Below are 11,004 nucleotides of genomic sequence, written 5' to 3'. Positions count from 1 at the left end.
ATCCATTTCACTATTCAGTCCCTTAGGGTGAAGTGTTCCAAAATTAAAAATGAATTCTTCTTCATGTTTCAGCAATTTCCCTCCTATATTTCCTCCCATCTTGTACTACTTTTTTAACTCCCCAAAATTTTAAAGCATTAGTATTGCCATTATGGACCTCTTTGAAATGTTTGTACAAAATGGTATCTTCACTCAGATGTTCTATAGCTAGGATGTGTTCACCTATACGGTCTTTTAATTTCTGTCCCGTTTGTCCAAAGTATCTTAGATTGCAATTACACTGTAACATATAAATAATATTTGTATCTGTACATCTTATAATATCTGTTATTTTAATAAGTCTCCCATCCTTGTCTGACTTTATCTGTTTTAATTTTGTGCTGTGTTTGCAGGACTTGTACTGATGGCATGGAAAGAAAACCCTCAATTTTTTCTCCTTTTAGGGTTTTATACCCTTTATTGCACATCTTTTCTCCACTTCTAAATTCACTGGGTGCTAATATTGATTTGAGATTCTTCGCCTTTCTATAGATGAATCTGGGGTTTCTTCCTATATTAGGCCCTATTAGTGGGTCTTTCAGTAGCAAGTGCCAGTGCTTCTTAATTATTCCTTGAAATTGTTTGTGATTAGCTGAGTATGTTGTAATTAATGGTATATCAAGTATCTCTTTTTTCTCTTCCTTTAGTTGCTTCACTTTTTTCAGTAATAGTTCATCTCTGTCTATACTCTTAACTTCATTTGCTATTTCTATTGGGGTCATATCCCTTTTGTCCAAATCTTTTTATAAGCACTTTTGACTGTTCCTCAAATTCTATGTCAGTACAGTTCCTTCTTACAAGTAGTAATTGACCCTTTGGGATGTTCTTTTTCCATTTGGTGTGGTGGCAGCTCTCTGAGTCTATATAATTATTAGAGTCAACCTTTTAAAAAAAGGTCTTTGTTTTTATTTCATTATTCTTTATTTCTATTTCTATATCTAAATAGTTAATTCTCTGATTACTACTTTCATAAGTAAAATTTAGGCCAAACTTATTTGAGTTGAGATCATCAATAAACAAGTCTAATAGTTCTGTGTCCCCCCTCCATATAAAGAACAAGTCGTCAATATAGCGTCTATAGAGCACAAGGTTCGCACCCCATTGGGATTGGTCTATGACTTCATTTTCAAAAACCCCATGAACAGATTAGCATAACTAGGTGCGAACCTTGTGCCCATAGCCTACCCTTCACCTGTAGGAAATATCCGCTCTCAAATTTAAAAAAATTATTGTTCGGAATTAACTTAATACATTTCAGCAGGAATTTACTCTGTGTGCTAGTCATCTCTGGATCCTTTTTGAAAAATTGTTCAATTGCTTGTACTCCCAAATTATGTTCTATGTTTGTATAAAGGGAGCTGACATCACAGGTGACTAGCACAAAGTTGTCTTCCCATTTTATATCCCTTAGTATTCTCAAAAAATGTGTGGAATCAGATATGTAAGAGGGGAGTTCTTGAAACAAATGAAAAGATAATGTCTCTTTAAGCAGGTTTGCAGCAAACAAATGATAAATGTTCTTTTTAGCAGATTTGTAACAAACAAAAGGAAATGTCCCTTTAAGCAGGTTTGCAGCAAATGTTAAATGTTCTTTTTAGCAGATTTGTAACAAACAAAAGGACAATGTCCCTTTAAGCAGGTTTGCAAGGATTAGAGGCAAAAGCAGGGTCAGACAGGCAAGGGTTAATATATCCAGGAGACAGATTGAGGGTCAAGGCAAAAGCAAGGTCAGGCAGGCAATGGTCGGTATCCAGGAGACTGTTTGAGGGTCTAGGCATAAGCAAAGTCAGACAGGCAAAGGTCGATATCCAGGAGTCAGATTGAAGGTAAAGATTAGCAAGGTTAGGTTCAGACAAAAGTACTCACATTACCGGAGTCAAACAAACAAACGGGCCCCGAGTAAGATCTCCGCCGTGATTTAAAGGCAGGAGAGGAGCCGTCATCAGAGGGAGTGTCAGAGGACGCGTCACGTTGTTAGGCAACGTGACATAATACACACAGAGGAGATCCGGGAGCCGCGGTGACACGGCGATGAACGGAAGAATCATGACAAGATCTTTGTACTAAAGATCTCTCTTATTAAAGATTATTTTTAAAAGTTGATTGTAGACTTTTCATATATTTATATGTATATTTACGGATTCATTTATTTTCTTTAGATGTTTGTGCCGACTATGCAGTTACATTTTCATGACCGTTAATGACTTATTTTAAATTGTTTTTTTTATAAATTAAAAGAATATTTTATTTTAGGTTGAATGTATAAACATAGAATTTTTAAATGCATTTGTATTTGTTTTATATATATATATATATATGTGATGAATTTGGGCAAGTTGTAACTATGCCTTTTATGTGTGCTCCACCAATCATGTCATTCAAGGACCTTTAAATAAAGACTGTTTCTGTTAAGGTTCAAATCACTCTTGAGAAAGCCGGTGTGTTACCGGCGAAATGCGTTAAGTTACTTTTGGTCCGTTCAAGCATCCGTAGGAGGAGTAACAGTGACGTCAACGAGTGGCTGCGTAAGCTTTACTACAAGCCGGAAGTTTTTGAATTTGACTGGTTTAGACTGTTCGGACTACGCACGCACTGGCGGTTGATTGCTGCAAAGACACTGAGTTCTCCTGTATACCTTTGGGGCTTATTATTTTCTTCCATCTAGTAAGTGTTCAATTACTAGCATGTTGTGACTACCCTTCAATAAATAGTACCTTGAATAGGGTATTGCGCTGTCTTCTTTTGTCGTCCTACATTTATTGTATATGTCTGTAAGCCATTTACTGTATATGTCTGTACCACATTTACTGTATACGTTTGTACAATATTTACTGTATACGTTTGTACAATATTTACTGTATACGTCTGTACCATTTATTTTATATGTTAGTACCATAATAACTGTATATGTTAGTACCATATTTACTGTATACGTCTGTACCCCATTTACTGTATACGTTTGTACAATATTTACTGTATAAGTCTGTACCATATTTACTGTATACATCTGTACCCCATGTACTGTATTCGTTTGTAACATATTTACTGTATTTGTTATTACCATATTTACTGTATACATCTGCACCCCATTTACTGTATACGTTTGTACAATATGTATTGTATACGTCTGTACCCCATTTACTGTATATGTTTATAACATATTTACTGTATATGTTAGTACCATATTTACTGTATACATCTGTACTCCATTTACTGTATAAGTTTGTACAATATTTACTGTATACATTTGTACAATATTGACTGTATATGTCTGTACCATATTTACTGTATATGTTTGTACCATATTTACTGTATATGTATCCCATTTACTGTATATGTTTATAACATATTTACTGTATATGTTAGTACCATATTTACTGTATACATCTGTACTCCATTTACTGTATAAGTTTGTACAATATTTACTGTATACATTTGTACAATATTGACTGTATATGTCTGTACCATATTTTCTGTATACGTCTGTACCCCATTTACTGTATATGCTAGTACCATATTTACTGTATACATCTGTACCTCATTTACTGTATACGTCTGTACAATATTTACTGTATACGTCTGTACCCCATTTACTGTATACTTCTGTACAATATTTACTGTATACGTTTGTACAATATTTACTGTTTAAGCCTGTACCCCATTTACTGTATACTTCTGTACAATATTTACCGTATACGTTTGTACAATATTTACTGTTTAAGCCTGTACCCCATTTACTGTATACTTCTGTACAATATTTACTGTATACGTTTGTACCATATTTACTGCATAAGTCTTGTACTACATTTACTGTATACGTCTGTACCACATTTACTGTATACCTCTATACCACATTTACTGTATACGTCTGTACCACATTTACTGTATACCTCTATACCACATTTACTGTATACGTTTGTACAATATGTATTATATACGCCTGTACCCCATTTACTGTATATGTTTGTGCCATATTTACTGTATACGTCTGTACCCCATTTACTCTGTACATTTGTATAATATTTACTGTATAAGTCTGTACCATATTTACTGTATACGTCTGTACACTATTTACTGTGTATGTTAATACGTTTGTACAATATTTACTGTATAAGTCTGTACCATATTTACTGTATACGTCTATACCCGATTTACTGTATATGTTAGTACCATATTTACTGTATACGTCTGTACTCCATTTACTGTTTAAGTTTGTACAATATTTACTGTATACATTTGTACAATATTTACTGTATACGTCTGTACCTCATTTACTGTATACGTCTGTACCCCATTTACTGTTTAAGTTTGTACAATATTTACTGTATACGTCTGTACCTCATTTACTGTATACGTTTGTACAATATGTATTGTATACGCCTGTACCCCATTTACTATATATGTTTGTGCCATATTTACTGTATACGTCTGTACCCCATTTACTCTGTACGTTTGTACAATATTTACTGTATAAGTCTGTACCATATTTACTGTATACGTCTGTACACGATTTACTGTATATGTTAGTACCATATTTACTCTATACGTCTGTACAATATTTACTGTATATGTTAGTACCATATTTACTGTATACGTCTGTACCCCATTTACTGTTTAAGTTTGTACAATATTTACTGTATACATTTGTGCAATATTTACTGTATTCTTATTATTGTTGAATGTTATGTGCCAGTTTGCAGTAGCAGTAAAAACCCACAATCTTTATACTGCTTAGGTGAATGGAAATGACATTCTGCATAGCAGTGTGGCACCTGTTCTTCCTGACACATGTATAAGTATGTGTGTGCTCACAGACTATGAGGCCGAATTATCAAGTGTCTGTAGGACCTGATCCGACAGTGCGGATCAGGTCCGACGGACATCGCTGAATGCGGAGAGCAATACGCTATACGTATTCAGCACTGCACCAGCAGCACACAAGAGCTGCTGGTGCAACACCGCCCCCTGCAGACTCGCGGCCAATCGGCCGCCAGCAGGCAGGTGTCAATCAACCCGATCGTACTTGATCGGGTTTAATTGTGGCGATTCCTGTCCACCTCATCAGAGCAGGCGGACAGGGTCTTTAGACCGCTGCTTCATAACTGCTGTTTCTGGCGAGTCTGAAGACTGGTCAGAAACACGGCCCTCAAGCTCCGTATGTAGCTTGATAAATGGGCCTCAATATCTCACATACACACTTCCTCATCTAGGCCAACCTTAGTACTGTGCCTCTGAATAGGATAATTGTACAAGAAAACACAAGATTTTTAAATCCATTTGTTCCTAATCAAAATATTGAATGGACAAACCTATCTGTGTGAATTACACCTTCTCAAGTTCAGGATATTTCCCATTCACCACAATCTATGTCATAATTTGGTTATATTTAAAATAACATAAAAATCTGAGGTGTTCAAAGTAGTCAAACTCAGCTATATTTGCTTATGCAACATTATCATTTGTTTATTCTGTGTCATTTAAAGCTGTTATTAAAAAAGTGTTTATGGTGATTATTTACAAAGAGCCACCAGCTAAATGAAAGTGATTGTACGCCAAAATAAATAAGACAATACACAAACTGTACTGATAATAGCTCACCAGAAAATATCCAGAGGGGTTCGGGGACTGCAGTAAAACGTAGCTTTAATTAATTCATAACCGTATAAAATGCTAACAGTATAAAAGGCCAGTAGACACCTTAAAGGGACATTAAACACTTTGAGATCATGATATAAAATGATAAACTGTATATATGAAAATAACTCTGCAATATTCTTTCATTATTTATTTTGTTCCCCTTTCCTGTAATTCCATTCTAAAATGGTGAGCTTTTCAGTTCCTGTTAGAAATGGAAGTGTAGAACACTTATATTCCACACAGCCATTGGCTGCACACTTTAGTGACCTATTGATAACTGTCTCTAATTGGCCACAGCAGAGAAGGTAACCTAAGTTACAACATGGCAGCTTCCATTGTTTTATAGACACTAAAACTTCTTTGCACTTATTTCATCAATATTTAAACAGCTAAAAAAATTAAAAATAAATACATCTACATGTTATTCTCAGACTAATATTTTCTTTAAATGCATCTATCTTTCTAGGATTTATTTAGTGTTTAATGTCCCTTTAATACAACCTATGTGTTTTGTGTCAAAGTCTTTGCAAATTTGTCAGGGATAGTATACTATAAACTATCTTCAAACACCTAAAGAGATTGGTTTAACTCTTTGTATACCAAAAATACAAGGGTATATAATACTAAAATCACGAAGATATAAAACATTTTAATCTAAAAAGGACAATATCCAATAATGAGATAAAAGACTAATCTCAACAGTATTATTAGTTAAATAAATAAGATCAATGCAAACTGATACCTAAACCATGGCATTATTTTATAAAGGGAAGAGATGGACAGTAAAAACAACAATGCAGAGCCCAAGGCTCTCTGGGTATTTTCTTGTGTTTAAAATAGTTTTTAATCATATAAGTTTAATTCTGACTTGGTCTCTTTAAGATTCAAGTAAGTTATGAAAGAACGTGAGCAAGTTTTTTTTCCTCTTCTTTATTTTAAGCTTGTAGTGAAATGTATAAAAATGTGAGATATAACATACTTAAATCAATATAATTATTATGCTTCAACAAAAAAATTTTGTAAGATTTTGACCAGAATGCTAGATTCCCTAGTTTACATAGTTTTTCTATGTTCCTAGTAAGTGCTTCAGATTTACACAAAAACAACAACTTTACTGAACAATTGGTCCTAGCAGAAGTGCGCGTGTTGTGTGGTCATTTCAAAAGAGCTCACTAGTTTAATTAACTTGTAATATGGTAAAAACCCTAATCCTGACATCTGTACAACATTTAGGGCTTAGCTTATTTTTTCTTTGAGGTTTTACATTCGATATAACTTAAGTGGGAAATTTTCTGTAATGAGATGATCATCGTGCAGGACTACGACGACATTTACTTCAAATTCTGTAGGGAAAAAAACAAACATGTCAGAATGATCATCTTCACTGCACAGAACCTTATTTAAGGACATGAAACTATTTACAGTACACAACAGAAGTGAGTACACCCCAGCACAATATCACTTAAATGTGAAATTATTCAAAATTGTGTAACCAAACAGTAACTGCATTATGTGTAAGTTTTACAGTAGGGTATTTGCTTTTATGTAAAATTAAAAACGAAATACCGGCCCCACAGCAGGAACTCAATGCAACAAAAGTCAGTGCACCTTTCATTACTGAGATTCAAATCTTTTATTTTTTTCAATACTTTGCATGTCCACCTTTATTTTTGATGACAGACTCAACCGTCTTTGGCATGGAAGAAACCAGTGTCGTACAAATTTCTGGAGAGATGTTCTGCCCTTCTTCAGAGATAATTTTTTCAGCTGCTCTTTGCTGGAGGGGTTGTGTTGCTCTACCATTTTCTTTAAAATACCCCAAAGGTGTTCTACTGGATTCAAGTCAGGTGACATACTTGGCCAGGTCATAGTTTTCACTTGTTTCTCCTTTAGAAACTCCTTTGTGATTTTGGCAGTGTGCTTTGGATCGTTATCATGCTGGAATATTCGTCCTCTGCCAGACTTCTGGATACTGGAAATCATCTTGTCAGCCAGTATTTTGGTAAATTGCAGGCATTCATGGTGCCATCTATAAATGTCATCTCCCCAACACCTTTTGCAGTCATGCAGCCCCATATCGTCACACTCCCACCTCAATGATTTACTGTTGGGACTATGCATTCACTGTAATAATCCTGACCAGGCAGGGGTGTAGAATTTTTTTTAAAAAAAACAACTACTTGTCCAAGGGACTAAAGCGGGAGCCCAATCTACTTGTCCCTCGTGACAATCTACTTGTCCTGATTCACAAAATAATTTTAACCAAAAGACATTGTGGTATGGAAAAAGACAGTGCAATTGCCTCTAAGGGAAGACAAATGTCAGATAAAATAGAGCATAGAGGGAAAATGATATATAGTGAACATGAACAGTATCCACCTAATAGGAGATTTACCTCATAACAACAGGTCAGGATGGAGGGAATAGCTATCATTTTTAACTCCTAAAATTGAGCAATTTGCTGTATCTTAGGTGAACAGATACATACAAATTATAAATATGACATTTTTATTCCTCCCCTGTGTATAGTTTTGCAGTATATACTAAGAGGGTGAGGGTAGCAGTGCTTTATGTACAACCATTATGCTTTTACTATATAGGTTGCTCAACTCTTATCTATATTTTTACAATATTATGTCCCATATTTAATTATATAGGGGTACTTATTTTAAGGGGTTGTTTCCGGGATATAAGATATGGTCATGGAATGTTAAATAATAATTGTGGGCTTGTTATGTGTTATGAATGAGGGTGTAAAGTAATACCTTATATAATACTTGTGGTGTGACACTGTACTCTACAGTTAATATTTTCAAATGAGCAAGAAGCATCTTTTATCAGGTAATGTACAACATATGAACCAAGGTGTAAATATGATAAACTGTTAGTGGAGCAAGCCCCAATTCCTCATTTAGGATCTACATACACGCAGCATGAATAGGGACATCATCCTATCAAGAATAAACTGGTCTACAGTACTATTAGTGGCAATCCCTGTAGATAAAATAACGTTAGAAACCCTCAAGGAGATAATGAGTCATATTATGGTATATAGTGTGTTCTAAGACTTTGGGCCAATATTGAACACCCGATCATCATTGTGAGTTAAGGAGGGAGATTGTTGTATGTCAGAGCCCTGCTTTGTGGATTTAAATTCCTGCCATTGGTTTGTAGTACCAAAGTTTTTCTGTTAAAGCTGGCACTCAGGGGAAGGGCCGTGCCGTATGGATAGAGGCCGACTTCTGTGTGTAAAGTGCTAGCCACGGCGGTACTTCATTGCTCCAGTCAGATCCAAAGATGGACTGATCTTGATTCCCTGCTTCATTAGAACGCTGACTTTATATTCTGCTCCAGCCCTGCTGTTAGCTAATCTGTGAGCTGAAGGGGTTACATTTTGAAAATACATAAATATTTGTATGATTTTGCTTACTTCAATTTTTTTATTCAGCTGAAATTTGCTGCTGCTTCACTGTGGTTTTCCAGCATTTTCTGTTACCAATACAAAGTGAAACAGCAGCAAAGTTCAGCTGAATAAAAAAAATGTACCACCTCCAGCTCACAGATTAGCTAACAGCAGCGCAGGAGCAGAATCGGAGCAAGCCGATCTCTATTATACTCAGTTAGTGTATAGTAGAGCTGCGCAGCCAGGAAATCACTGAGAGGGACAAGTCTACCACTCACCTCCACTGAAAGTCTCCAACACTGCAAGCGGGGACTAGAAGGGAGGAGCTGAGCAGCGTGAGACACGCTGCTAAACCTGCGGCGCGGTAATAAGGAAAAAAAAAAATTATACTTACCTACCCAGTATTCATCAAGCTTTTCATGTTGTTTAGCATAGTTTAATCGTGCAGTTTGGTGCCGAGGACCAAGCAAGGTTTTTTTCCTTGGATGCTGTACATAGAAATTGACATTATGCAATATCCTTAGCACTGTCTGAGCTGTCACAGAAACTCCAATTTCTATCGATAATCCCTGAGCCAAATCTGAAGCACTTGACTTGATGCAAATCTGAAGCACTTGCCTTGATGCAAATCTGAAGCACTTGCCTTGATGCAAATCTGAAGCACTTGACTTGATGCAAATCTGAAGCACTTGACTTGATGCAAATCTGAAGCACTTGCCTTGATGCAAATCTGAAGCACTTGCCTTGATGCAAATCTGAAGCACTTGCCTTGATGCAAATCTGAAGCACTTGACTTGATGCAAATCTGAAGCACTTGACTTGATGCAAATCTGAAGCACTTGACTTGATGCAAATCTGAAGCACTTGCCTTGATGCAAAACTGAAGCACTTGCCTTGATGCAAATCTGAAGCACTTGACTTGATGCAAATCTGAAGCACTTGACTTGATGCAAATCTGAAGCACTTGCCTTGATGCAAATCTGAAGCACTTGACTTGAAGCAAATCTGAAGCACTTGACTTGAAGCAAATCTGAAGCACTTGACTTGATGCAAATCTGAAGCACTTGCCTTGATGCAAATCTGAAGCACTAGCCGTGATGCAAATCTGAAGCACTTGCCTTGATGCAAATCTGAAGCACTAGCCGTGATGCAAATCTGAAGCACTTGCCTTGATGCAAATCTGAAGCACTTGCCTTGATGCAAATCTGAAGCACTTGCCTTGATGCAAATCTGAAGCACTTGCCTTGATGCAAATCTGAAGCCTGTTTTTCAGAGCTAGATTGTGCAAGTAGCGCACTGTCCATGGCGTCATTTTAGGAGGACAGCCACTATGGCTCTGATTTTTGGCACTGTGTATCTATCTATACCTCCTGATTACTGCTGCAACTGCGTTTTGACTGATTTTTAGTTGGTCATTAATCTTCCTGTATCCTTTTAAATCTTTGTGAAGTCTCACAATCATATTTTTCAATTCCTCTGCCAATTCTTTTCCACGTGGAGACATGATGCAGATAGACACAGCCCATTGGTCCAAAAATAAGACTGTTCTGGTAACTATGCTCATGCAATTAGGCTAATTGGAAATCATAGGTTACTGAATTTAGTTTCAGTGATCTAACTTGTTTGTCAGTGACCACAGGTGTATTCACTTTTGTTGCATTAAGTTTCTACTTTGGGGCCTGTATTTTCAATATAATCTTTCTAAAGTATTTGTTTTTGATTGTTTATAATAGGAAATACTCTACTTGTCAACTTTGATTTAAGTGATATTGCCCAGGGGTGTACTCACTTCTGTTGTATACTGTATGTTTCTATTGTGCATTCGGATTCTTCGTGAGGATCTGAATGCTGAAGAAGGCGCCCGCTTGTGGGATTTAGCGCTTTCCGGAGCCACATTTATTCTTGTGAAAGTGCAACACACTTTG

At 36.2% G+C, this 11,004-nt stretch overlaps 1 protein-coding gene across 1 annotated transcript in view; it reads right to left on the bottom strand.

Moving 5' to 3' along the window:
• Positions 1 to 5,476: 5,476 nt before the first annotated feature.
• VPS26C (VPS26 endosomal protein sorting factor C) overlaps positions 5,477 to 11,004 on the bottom strand; it is a 246,382-nt gene continuing 240,854 nt past the window's right edge. The window contains exon 8 of the mRNA XM_053705935.1: positions 5,477 to 7,019. Coding sequence (XP_053561910.1) covers positions 6,937 to 7,019 — 83 coding nt within the window. The 3' untranslated portion in view covers positions 5,477 to 6,936. The remainder of the gene's footprint in view (positions 7,020 to 11,004) is intronic.

This window comes from Bombina bombina, chromosome 3, assembly GCF_027579735.1.
Source record: "Bombina bombina isolate aBomBom1 chromosome 3, aBomBom1.pri, whole genome shotgun sequence".
NCBI lineage: Eukaryota > Metazoa > Chordata > Amphibia > Anura > Bombinatoridae > Bombina > Bombina bombina.
Note: the sequence above shows the minus strand (reverse complement) of the source record. Positions and strands in the feature narration are given on the sequence as shown.